Source organism: Puma concolor, chromosome E4, assembly GCF_028749965.1.
Source record: "Puma concolor isolate L17-30 chromosome E4, mPumCon1.1.hap2, whole genome shotgun sequence".
NCBI lineage: Eukaryota > Metazoa > Chordata > Mammalia > Carnivora > Felidae > Puma > Puma concolor.
Window position 1 is genome coordinate 44,762,859 of NC_141683.1, and position 12,032 is coordinate 44,774,890.

Here is a 12,032-nt window from a genome sequence, read left to right on the forward strand (position 1 = left end):
TAAACTTGAACCAGATTTTTAAATATCCTCTCCCTATAAAAAGTCAAGGGGCTCTAGGGTGGCAGTTCGTTGAGCATCTGACTCTGGATTTCGGCTCAGGTCATGATCTCATGGTTCATGAGTCTGAGCCCCACATTGGGCTTTGCGCTGACTGCTTGGGATTCTTGGTCTTCCTTTCTCTATCCCTCCCCCACTCACAATGTCTCTTCCTCTCCACTCTCTCTCTCAAAATAAATAAATAAACTTGAAGAAAAAAAAAAAAAGCCAAGGGACACTTGGGTAGCTCAGTCAGTGAAGCATCCAACTTTGGCTCAGGTCATGATCTCACAGTTTGTGGGTTCAAGCCCTGTGTCAAGCTCTGTGCTGACAGTTCAAAGCCTGGAGCCTGCTTCAGATTCTGTCTTCCTCTTTCTCTCTCTGCCCCTCCCCTGCTCCCAGTCTCTGTCTCTGTCTCTCTCTCTCAAAACTAAATAAACATTAAAAAAAAAAAAGCCAAGACCACTGAGTGTACTCTTTTTATAGCCATATTTATCTTCAAAACCCAAAGAAGTAGTATGGGAGGGGAAACTTAATTTTCTGTGTCTCCACACATCATTTTTTCATTACTTTAATATTAAGGAAAGAGATTAAAGAAGAATGTTTACCATTGAAGATGTCAGCTCCATAGATTTTTGGGAAAGGGAGGATAGGGAAACGGGATCAGAAAAAGATTGCCTAATATTTTTATTTTTACTGATATTCCCAGAAACTTGCAGTTGGGGAAAGAGTCATTAAATGAGAAAGCAATTTCTGCTGACAGACTGTCACCTAGTGGTGAGTCCTTACCTAATTCATAATATGAGCAGCTATTGAGCTTTGGGAAGCTTTTGGAAGACATGTTTATTACTCTTTAGATCCCCGGGGAACCTTACAGAGTACTGTTACAAGTGGACCAGACTCACTTGCATGCGTCCCAACAGCCTCATGTTCATCAGGCAGTACCTAACACAGGCTGAACATCCTTCAAAGGAGGTTTGCCTCTGTACTTTTCTGAATATTGTCAAAGAAACCTGGCCAAGCAAAATTAATATTAACTTCCTTTTCTGTTTTCAGACTATGGCCCCCTCATACTTTCTCCGTTGCTAGTCATCAAACTAGGCCCAAATTTTCAAAGGGTTTTCCAACTATTAGGGGATGATAAATCAATGTGGGTAACCCATTGGCACATTGGTCCATACATACAATTCAGAAAGAGGTCTCAAAGTCAGCAACAAGGCAACATCGTCCAGATTTAATATACATCAGGAATCCCTCCCTTCATGCTCTCAGAGAGACAATACAGTCCTCTTTATCTGGATCCAGTGTCCTCAATGCTCCCTAGTTCTTGTTCTCTGTGTTCATACCACCCTTCTCGGCCACAGGAGTCCTTACTCTTATATCAATACCAGTCAACAAGGGGGTAACCCTCCTCCCATCAGTGCAAAAGGCTATGTTCTGGCAACAGAGCTAGGATACCTCTCTCTGTCACCAACAGTCATTCTGCATTGCATAGTATTTCAACTACTTATTGAGTGCCTATGATGTAGCAGGCACTAGATGTGTCCCAAGGAACAGAACAGACAGACCACTGCCCTCACAAAGCTTACCAACTAACGGGGAGAACTAAACACGCTAATAAGTTGTGACAGGAATGGAAAGAACACAGTGCTAGGAGGAGGGTCTGCACAAGTCAGCTTCTCAGGAGGGTTACACCTGAGCCATGATCTGAAGGATGAGTAGCAGTCAGACTGAAGAAGGGCCGCCCAGGCAGGTGTAAAAGCCCTGATCTTGGTAAGGACTTGGGGCTTCTGAAAAACCAAACAGAAGCCAGAATGCTATAAACTAACTCCACTGGAAAAAAGATGCCGACAATATTCCTGGAGGTCTAAAATCCACAATCACAATAATAGCATTATTCATAATAGCCAAAAACTGGAAAGAACTCAAATGTCTACCAACCAATGGATGAATAAAATGTTGTATATTCATACAATGGAATATTGTGTGGGTATAAAAAGGGATGAAGTAGATTCCTACTACAATATGGATGAACCTTGAAAATACTACACTAAGGAAAAGAAGCCAGACACAAAGGACTACATGATGCATAATTCCATTTATATGAAATGTCCAGAACAGGCAAATCTATAAAAATGGAAAGACTAATGGTTGTTTAGAGCTGGGGGCCAGGAGGAGGAAGGGAACGGGCATGACTGCTAACACATATGGGTTATTGGGGGGGGGGGTCATGAAAATGTTCTAAAATTGTAGCAATGATTGCACAACTCTGTGACATAATAAAGAATATTGAACTACCATATGCTTAAAATAGGTGAATTGCATAGTATTGAATAGCATCTCAATAAAGATTAGTATTATTAAAAGATTATTGCTATTAAAAATCCGGAGTCACAGAGTCCAGGTTAAGAATGCCAATATGGAGTTACATCTCTGTTCATTTTTTTCCTTTGAGCTGGAAACCAATATGCATTCACCAAAGGGCTGAGCCAGGAGACAACTGAGCACAACTACTCTCAAAACTGTCCCTTCCTGTGACTCAAAGCGTTCTCTGAAACGCAGCTTATGCATAGGACTTTTCTCCCCTCAAGAGACATCCTTCTACTAGTAGGCACTTAGTCTCAGAAATTAACCTATAAAAAGGAAGAGTCTTTGTAATGGGGACTAGCAATCTGTCCAACTTCTAGTCATGGCCTGCTTCCTTCTCTGAAGATCTATGGACTTTGATGCAAAAATAAACTTGTGCTTTTCTACCAGCCCCACCGACATACCCACACAACCAGAATTTCCAGGAGTGATTCTCATACCTATAACTTGGTTGTATTCCTTTACATGGAATGCAAAGAACTGTTCTTCCTCACCATGGAGAGAACTTTCTCAGGCCCACGATGGAGAGCAACGCTTCAAGACCCAAATTCCATTCTCCTTCCTTCATGAACGTTCCCCAATGTAGCAGTATTCTGGCTGTCTACAATCCATTTCCTCTTTCCTGGTAAGGACAACTGTAACATTGTCATTTATAATAAAAACTATAAATTTGGTCTTCCATTTCTGGCACAGAGCTCCTAAAACTCTTGACATTTCCGAAGAGATGAGAGCAATGAATGTCTTTTGTTATGTTAATGAGGTGACTAGCTTTTCGAAAGCATCTTAGGATAGGGGCTGGTTGCCAAGAGAATCAATCATGTGATTAGAAGGTTGAAACTTTCCGTTCCATCCCCAACCTTCTCCAAAATTGAATCAATTACCAATGGCCAGTGATTTGATCAATACTGCCTATGTAGGGGCACCTGGGTGGCTCAGTCGGTTAAGTGTCCAATCTGCTCAGGTCATGATCTCACAATTCGTGGGTTCGAGCCCCATGTCAAGCTCTGTGCTGACAGCTCAGAGCCTGGAGCCTGCTTTGGATTCTGTGTCTCCCTCTCGCTCTGCCCCTCCCCCACTCACACTCTGTCTCTCTGTCTCTCTCTCAAAAATAAACATTAAAAAAAAAAATACTGCCTATGTAATGAAGCCTCCAAAAAACCCAAAAAGGAGGGCGGGCAGAGGGTTTCCAGCTGGTAAATATGGAGATTTGGGGAGAGCATACACTTGTGCTCAGAAAGGACATGGAAATTATGAGCCCTTTCCCCATCCCTTGCCCTATGCATCTTTTCCACCTGGTTGTTCCCAAGTTATAGCTTTTTAAAATAAGCCAGTGATCTAGTAAGTAAAATGTTTCTTTGAGTTCTATAAGCTGTTGTAGCAAATTAATCAAATCCAAGGAGGGGGTCAAAGGAACCTCTGGTTTATAGCCAATGGGTCAGAAGCACAGGTAATAGGATCTGATGTAACATCTGAAGTGGGGGTGGGGCGGGGAGGGCAGACTTCTATGACTGAACCCTTAACCTGTGAAATTTGATGCTATCTCTGGGGAGATAGTGTCTGTCGGAATTGAGTTAAACTGTAGGACACCCAGCTGGCATCAGAGAACTATTCCTTCTTAGTGAGGGGAACACCTCCCACACAGTGGAATTGGTACTAGAACATTTCAGCACCATGACAAGAAGGTAAGGGGAACCTTTCTGGGAAGGTTTCTCCAAGTCCACTCAGGAACCTGTGATAAGGCTCCACTGTCAGCACCAAGGATGGAACGTGTGGCCAGTCTGATCAATTACAGTGTACTGTATCCCCCCAAGCTCTTTCCTCCACATCACTGAGTTTCAAACTTGAATTGTAGTGAACACAATACGATGAGGAACCCCAACATATATATTTTTTTAAACAAAGCAGAGTTGAAGGGAGTAAACGTCTCCAAATCCAACCCTCTTTGCCTGCAGGTAGATAAGCACTGAGCTCTGCGCTGTGGGAAAAACAAAGAAATAGGACAAGGTACCTGCCTTGAGCACCTCGCAGTGGAATGAGGGGGCAAGAAAGAAAAGCATAAAAAGTAATGATGATTAAATAACACTGTACAACAATAAAAGAAAGGCCACAGAGCCCTTGCCACTTATCAGACAAGTGTTAGAGGACTTCGGGCCAGCAGTGAACCTTGGCTGTCTCTCCCTTCTTCTAAGGCCTCCTCCTTGTCTAAGACTGCTCAAGTGTCAACCTCCACCAGGAAGACTTTTCAGAAATGCTCTCCTGCCTCATCATGCCCACACACTCACCCCTCTGCCCAGATCAGAGTCTTTCCCTCCCTCAGTGTTTCATACCTTTGTACTAGCATACATATTTTTAAAGGTAAATGTCTTCCCCACAATTCATTGGAGAGGCTGTGAGTTTCTTAAGAGCATGTAGTAGAGGCTATGATGCTCACCATTCTAGTGAGACTCTTCCCCACCCCCTTTCTTTCCATAGCTTCTACCACAGGTGTCAGCCCTGTATGACCATCAAGGCTCTCCCTGCCTTCTCCCTGGGTCCCTCCCCAAGTATATTTCCTGCACCTCAAATCCAGTTTTAGCATCTGTTTCTTAGCAAACCCTAACACACTATTATAAGGCATTGCTTTGTACTACTACATATATTTAAACAGTAGTTTATTCATTTAACATGTTGGTTTATTGGTTGACAATATTAAGCCTGATGTTCTATAACTTTTGGGTACTGAAATACTTAATTTTGCATGTATTAAAGTATGACTTTGAAAAAACTTACATCCCATTAGGATATATTCTTGTTGACATTCTTAGACAGACATAACTAGGACTTTTCCCTTCCTTTTTTGCAGGAAAACATAGAGTAGTGGTTAAAAGTATCATCTCCCGCACTACTTGAAACCAAATCACAGCTCAACTACTCATGGGCACTGTGGCCTTTGGCAAATTACTCAAACTCATTAAAATACTTTTTTTTTTCTTCTGATCTTTAGAATGGGATGGTGCTGAGGCACCTGGATGGCTCAGTTGGTTAAGCGTGGTACTTAGGCCTAAACAGGACTTCAGCTGAGGTCATGATCTCACCGTTTGTGAGTTCCAGCCCCGCGTTGGGCTCTGCACTGACAGCGTGGAGCCTGCTTGGGATTCTCTCTCTCTTCCTCTCTCTCTGCCCCTCCTCCACTTGCACTCCCTCCCTCTCAAAATAAATAAACTTAAAAAAATAGAATGGGATGATGGTTCCTCAACTGTAAAATATGACTTTAAAAAATAGTACTCACGACAAAGGATTGTTTTATGAATTGATTAATGAATTAACTGCTGAAGCCGCATGCAATGAAAGTACTTCTACAATGGGTTTAAAAGCATTTAAAATGCAAAGTAGAAAGCCCTAAGGGAAATTTATTTTCCCTAAATAAAATAAGCATAGGCCATTGTCTTTTATGCAAAATTGAGGATAATTCACATTAACAAGAGAAACCTGAGGACTTGTCTATGTTTCTTATGTATTAGCACAGCATGTGACACTAGAAAGTAAACTCTTGACATTCCTACAAGTAGAGATATTCTGTTTAAAAATAATTATCCCGTTCAAAACTCTTTCAGTTGTTCTCCAGAATACCCAGGAAAGCTACCGCTTTAGAAACGAATCCAATTTTAATATCCGTTCATCACCTTTGAACATGAGGGCACGCGGGGTTGGGGCAGCAGCACTAGCCTGAAAAGCACAGACTGGATCCCCGACTGGCAGGCAGGGTTCTCAGCACGCTTCGGAACCGGCAGCCCAAATTTCAAAGCCCACAACCACGAAGTACCTGTTGCTGCCGAGCCCTGGACAGAAGTTAAAGCGAACAGGAGCCCAGTAGGCATCCGCAAGCGGTACGACCCGCGCAGCAGAAGGGGAAGGGAGAGTTTGCCCCGCGGAATCTGGGCGCGCGTAAGCACGCGCCGCGGCTCCGGAGGCGCAAGCTCGGAAGCTCGCAGTCCCGGCGCCTCGCCCACACCCCCAGGTAACGCGGAGGGAGGCTAAACTGCACGTGTGCTCAGCGTCTGGGGCGTGCGGGGCGCGCGGCTCTGCGCGGGCGCGTAGGCACGTGGTGCGGGGCCGCGCGGCAGCGGAGGAGAGAAAGGCCGCGGCGGCGCGCGGCACTGCGGCCAGCGGCAGCAGCGGCGGCGGCGGCCCACACGCGACCGAGGCGGACCCGGGCTTATCCGGTGAGCGCGGTTCGCGCGGGGCGGACGGGCGGAGGGAAACCTGCAGCCCACCCGGGGATGGGGGCAGGAGGGCAGAGGGGCGGGGGGACGGTGACGGCCCGGAGGAGAGGGGAAGGCAGAAAAGCTGGGACGTGGGGCTAGAGGAAGTGCGAAAGCGACACGCTCCAGTCCTGGGGCAGGGGTCTGCACAGAGGGACCACTCCCCTGGATTCTTTCCGGACTGCATAGCCTTCTCCAAGGACCCTTCAGTGAGCTGAGTCAGCTGTGGAGTGGAACAGACTTTATCATTGCATTTGACCCAATGCCTTCATTTTATGGGAACTCGGTTATGTTTCTGCGTTTTGGTTTTGTTTCTTTCGTTTCTCCATTTCTTTTCTTCTTTTGCGCGTATTTCTCGAGTCATCACCATGCCCAGAGTTGCATCCTCCGTCTCGCCCAGAGATTTTTTGTTTTAACTTTGCCCTTTTCCGAGGATTTGACTTGAATTCTTTGTACTAAGTGTTGGTGGATAGAGATACAAGATTTCAAGAGTAATACCCTCTCCCCAGCATCTCTATTAACATTCTAAATTCGCATTGAGCCCTAGGGTGGAGAACATTCTAACCACTTGCTTTTGATACAAGCTACAAAGAATGCCAAAGCTTGACGTTAACAAGTTTATTTAAAATTTGAATGTACAAAATATCAATCGTTACCTATTACAGTTTTTGTGATCTTTTGCCCCCATCTCTTCCTGGAAATTCAGCATTCACAAAGTCAGCAAATTTTGGTCTTTTCGTGTACTGCTCCGTGCAGAGACAGATTTTTTTGAAGCTGTTCCTGCTCCCTGGTGGCTGATGCTGTGGAAGAGGAGCCAAAACCACCCTGCTAATAACATGTAACATTTTTAAGGAAAAGCAAGTGTTTGAGGGAATTTTGAGGAGTAAGAAATTGTCTTCCTCTTGGGAGATCAGGGAATGTTCTTTAACTTGTACAGTGAGTTTTAAAAGTTGTCTAGACTCAAGGGGCTGAAGTGGGAGATAGTCATTCCAGATGGGAGAACCTAAGGAAGCAGGCCAGATGGGAGAAGGTGGGTAGGAGCAACAGGGAACACTTGAGCTAGTGCCCTTCAGGCATGAAGAGATTTATACAGAGCCCTGGACCCGGACGTTTGGCATTTCTCCTCCTGAAGCCAGGGGAAGTCATTAGCATTTTCTGAGCTGGGCCAAGGCAGGCTTAGAAATGTCTGTGCTTCCAGGAGATTAACCTGGAAGCCTATGTGGATTGGAGGAGGAGAGTGGGGATTAAGGTAGGAATTCCTGACTCTGACCCCACATCCCTACAGGTTCTATGTTTTTGAGATTTTGTAACCAAATTGCATTTACATGCACTCAGTTTTGTTTCTTTCAATCAAAGCCATATATAAAACTACCCATCCAAGCTTCTGATGATCCTAAGAGTATCTGTAACTGCCCTAAGTGTGAAATAAATGTAACTAAAAGCTCAGAATACAGAAGTCTAGTGTGAACAGCCTAGCACTGTTTGAATTAGACTTTTGGTGCTGACCCTAGCTTGAGACTGTTATCATTTGAGCCTTCTTGAGTCCCTTTGATCCTCTTAGACCTGGGGTTGTGCCTGTTGGTCTAGATAAGAGGTAATAAAGGGTAAGTTATGAGAGAGGCAGTAAGGGGGCAGGGAAGGAAGATAAGAGGCAAGAATACTTGCTAATGTCCTGTAGCCATCTGGTGCGACTTCATACTGCACTTGCTATGTGCTGGGCGCCGTTGTTAATCACTCTACAAGAATTCATTTAATTCTCAACAACCTATGAAATATGACTACTGTTATTAACAGGAGTGAACACTGAAGCACAGAGAAGGTAAATAACACTTCCAGGCTCACCCCACTGGGAACTGGTGGAGCCAGGATGCAGACCCATGATGTCTGACTCCAGAGCTGATGCTCCACCTCCTCCACTGTAAGGACTAAAGGAAGCAATCATAGGGGACAGGTGGCAGGTTCAGTCTGAGGTGTCCTGAGTTCAATGCTTGCAGGAGTGCCCGGTGGAGATACGCAGCAGGCATAGCGTCCATCTCCTTTCATGCACAGACATTCCTCTGGGATAGATGGGCCTATGTTATTGGCCTTGTGTTTTCCCCATGGGCCAGGTGATTACATTTGTCTCAAAATGCCCAACAGGATTTTGGTCTCATCTTCAAACTAGGACAAGGCAGAAAAATCCTAGTATCCCGTATATCATGTAAGGTTCCCCTTTATTGCCCTTCAATACAGAATGAAACTACCTGAAAGATTTGGGCTTAATTTCAGGAGCAAGTCTTGCTAGGGACGTATCTGTAAGGGGAGGGATCACGTTGGCTTCCTATAAAAGCAGTAAATTTTGCCACAGTGTGCCCTTTCATGTCTTTGTCTTTGTTTTGTCCTGTTTCTGGCTTGAAGGGCTCACCTGAGCCAGAACTCTTGGGGGAGACAGAAAAAGGAAAAGATATGATCTTTGTAATCTGTAAACTTTATGCTCCTATTTGGGGAAATGAGGTTAACAGTTATAAAGAGCAAACAAAATGAAACAGTTGATAATTGTTACGTTGTATGGGTCAACTTTAAGTATAGTAGACACTGGGCTTTTTAATGTGCCAGTGACCTCAGACCTGTAATATACCCCAACTTGTCCATTACCTAGAGACATCACTGTGTTTGCTCTAAGCCAACCATGTTTTGTCTAATTGTCACCAAATACTATTTGGTTATATTTTATTTTCTTCTTCAATTTTTAAGACTTTGCATTCATGGCTTTGCATTTTTGTGTTTTACAGTTCAAAAAATAATAACAGTTCTGTAACTAGGTAAGTGGAAAAGCTGAGAGTTGAGCCAGGCAGTCAGCCTGTGGAATCCAAGCTATTAACCACAATACTCTCTTGCCTCTCATTGGCTGTTTTCGACAGACTCTTGGCTTTTTTACACTGGTGCAGACAGGTGTATTCTCTGCCAGATGGGGAGGGATCCTTTTGCCCCACATAAGTGGGGTCAGGTTGATTTTCTCAGCCATGATCACCCTGTCTGTGGAAGTCATTATCCAGTTACAATTTGAACACCTCATTCAATTACCTACATATTCATCACTTTTTAATTGAACACAAGATGTCTTACCAGGTAACTCAGTGCAGGAAAAGCAAAGGCAAATGAAATGTATTCCCTGTCCTAGGGAGCTTGGTCTAGTGGGGGAGAGATGAATAAACAATTATGATACAGTGTACATGGTCTACTAGAGCTAGGAAAACAGGGCAAAACTAGTCAAAATTAGAATTTTCAAACATAGGTAAATCTGAAGATCGTTAAGTAGATCACACAGAAGCCTTAAGACTGTAAGTGCTGGTTTTAGGTGAGCTTCTCCTTAAAAGAATGAAGATATGGAAAAACAAAAGAATGTCTCTTTTCTCCTGGCCATATGTCAATTTAAGTAATAGTATTTATGTATATATAATATATTATTTATATTATATATATTATATATTATTGTATATATTATGTATTATAATTGTATATGATATATATTATCATATATTATAACTATGTATTATATATTATATGGTATATAATTGTAATTATATAATTATATAATTATATATTATATAATTACATATATAAATTATAGGTTATATATTATATAAACATAATATATAATATATATTATAATTGTATATTATATATTACATGTTATATATTTTATATATGTAATGTATTATATATAAAATGTATATATGTTATATATAATACATAATATATATAAATATATATATTATATATAAAAATATATAATATATAATACATTATATAATATATAGGATAATATATATAATTTTATACATATGTTTTATGTTATATATGTATAAAATTACTATTACTTAAATTGAAGTATGGTCAGGAGAAAGAAAGATAGATAGATAGATAGATAGATAGATAGATAAATAGATAGATAGATGATCTCCTTGAGTTAAATTGATGTTCTTTCTTGGGCCTGCTGTCATGTACCCCCTCTCTGTGAGGTTGCAGGCTGCCTGAATCACCTGTATAGACAAAGTGGGAGGCCTTTCTGATAGTATTTTCCTGGAACACTTGTCACCCCCCCACCCCGCTCCTGTCTTTAAAAATAATCTCCTTGTCTGCAAAATTAAGCTCTACATTTTACATTCTCTTCATTTGCTCTGTGTGTTTGTGTACTTGTAAGCATTTTTCACAATTTTAAACTGGGAATGGACTTTGCCCGGGAGTTTGATCATTAATTGGCATTCCTTGAAGAAGGAGAGGAATTATATTGTATGTTTTGCAGACATTTTTCAGCAGCTCAATGGCCTCCCGGAAGAAGAAACTTCAAGGTCTTGTTGCTGCAACCATCACGCCAATGACGGAGCATGGGTAACTATCACTTGGGACCTAAGGGGATCTGTTCTCATTCCAGCAACATGGACAGAAATCCTCTACACTAGCAGTCACTTAGACTGTGCACCTCTGTGGTACTGTTGCCAAATGGCAGCTTCTGTCAGTCATCCCCCCCCGCATGGTCTCTGACCCCAAGTCAGAGAAGAGGTCTCTGTGTCACAGACTGAACAGGAAGAGAGAAGGTACAATGTGGCATCTTGCCTTTCTCCCAGCATCTGTAGCTCCAGAATAGTAAATTCTCTTTGAATTTCATCAGAGCCCTGGCTTTCCCAAATAAGGCCAGTGGAACTGGATGAGGAGAATCTCATTTTAGCAGGATTTGCTATTAGCACTGACCTGGCCCCTCTAGATCCTGTCCCTGGAAAGCTGCATGATTCCACCCCAGGCTATTCGTAGATGTGATTAAAATGCCCTCCCTTGAGGAAAGTGGGGAAGTTAGCTGCAAGGTGGACCCCTTAGTATGTTTGTAATCACATTTCAGCATTGGTTAAATGTTGGCAGCCTGCAGGAATTCGAGGTAACAACAGATGATTGCTGAGAACTCCTTACTCCTTACCCAAACAAGTATTTTAGCTCCTAGATGAATGTTATGGCAGGCCCTTTGCTCGGTCCTAGCAGATAACGGTCACGTGCCGTAGGTGTCCACATGCAACGTGTAACTCCTCCCCAGACGTTGGCATTAACCAAAAAGGGATTTATCCACCTGGATCTAAATGCTTTTGACCTGTTAGAGGGGTCAGTCTGCCAAAAACAGTCAAAATTCTGGATTCTTAAAGCTTCTCCTTTCTTTCTCTATAAAATGCAATGGTAATTCACCTGCATGGTGGACTTACAGGTGTTCAAGTGAGGTCATCCATATGATGGTGCTCAGCACAGGGTCACTATGCACTTAGGTCAGTAAGTTTGTTTGAACCACTGTTGTGGCATCAGATGGGGATGAAAAGATGATGGGGCATTTAAGATATCTTTATGCACGGCATTTTATTTTTTTGG

At 42.7% G+C, this 12,032-nt stretch overlaps 2 protein-coding genes across 4 annotated transcripts in view; one reads left to right on the top strand and one right to left on the bottom strand.

The window, feature by feature from the left end:
* Positions 1-6,628, bottom strand: part of RGS8 (regulator of G protein signaling 8) — a 135,129-nt gene extending 128,501 nt beyond the window's left edge. Inside the window, exon 1 of the mRNA XM_086693850.1 lies at positions 6,206-6,628. Coding sequence (XP_086549976.1) covers positions 6,206-6,260 — 55 coding nt within the window. The 5' untranslated portion in view covers positions 6,261-6,628. The remainder of the gene's footprint in view (positions 1-6,205) is intronic.
* Positions 6,262-12,032, top strand: part of NPL (N-acetylneuraminate pyruvate lyase) — a 37,822-nt gene continuing 32,051 nt past the window's right edge. For 2 of the 3 annotated variants that reach the window (XM_025921106.2, XM_086693863.1), the window contains exons 1-2: positions 6,483-6,605; positions 10,930-11,015. In XM_025921106.2, the coding sequence (XP_025776891.1) occupies positions 10,948-11,015 (68 nt within the window). In that variant the 5' untranslated portion in view covers positions 6,483-6,605; positions 10,930-10,947. Of the gene's footprint in view, positions 6,401-6,482; positions 6,606-10,929; positions 11,016-12,032 lie in introns of those variants that run through there. The other variant, XM_086693862.1, reaches the window with a different exon arrangement.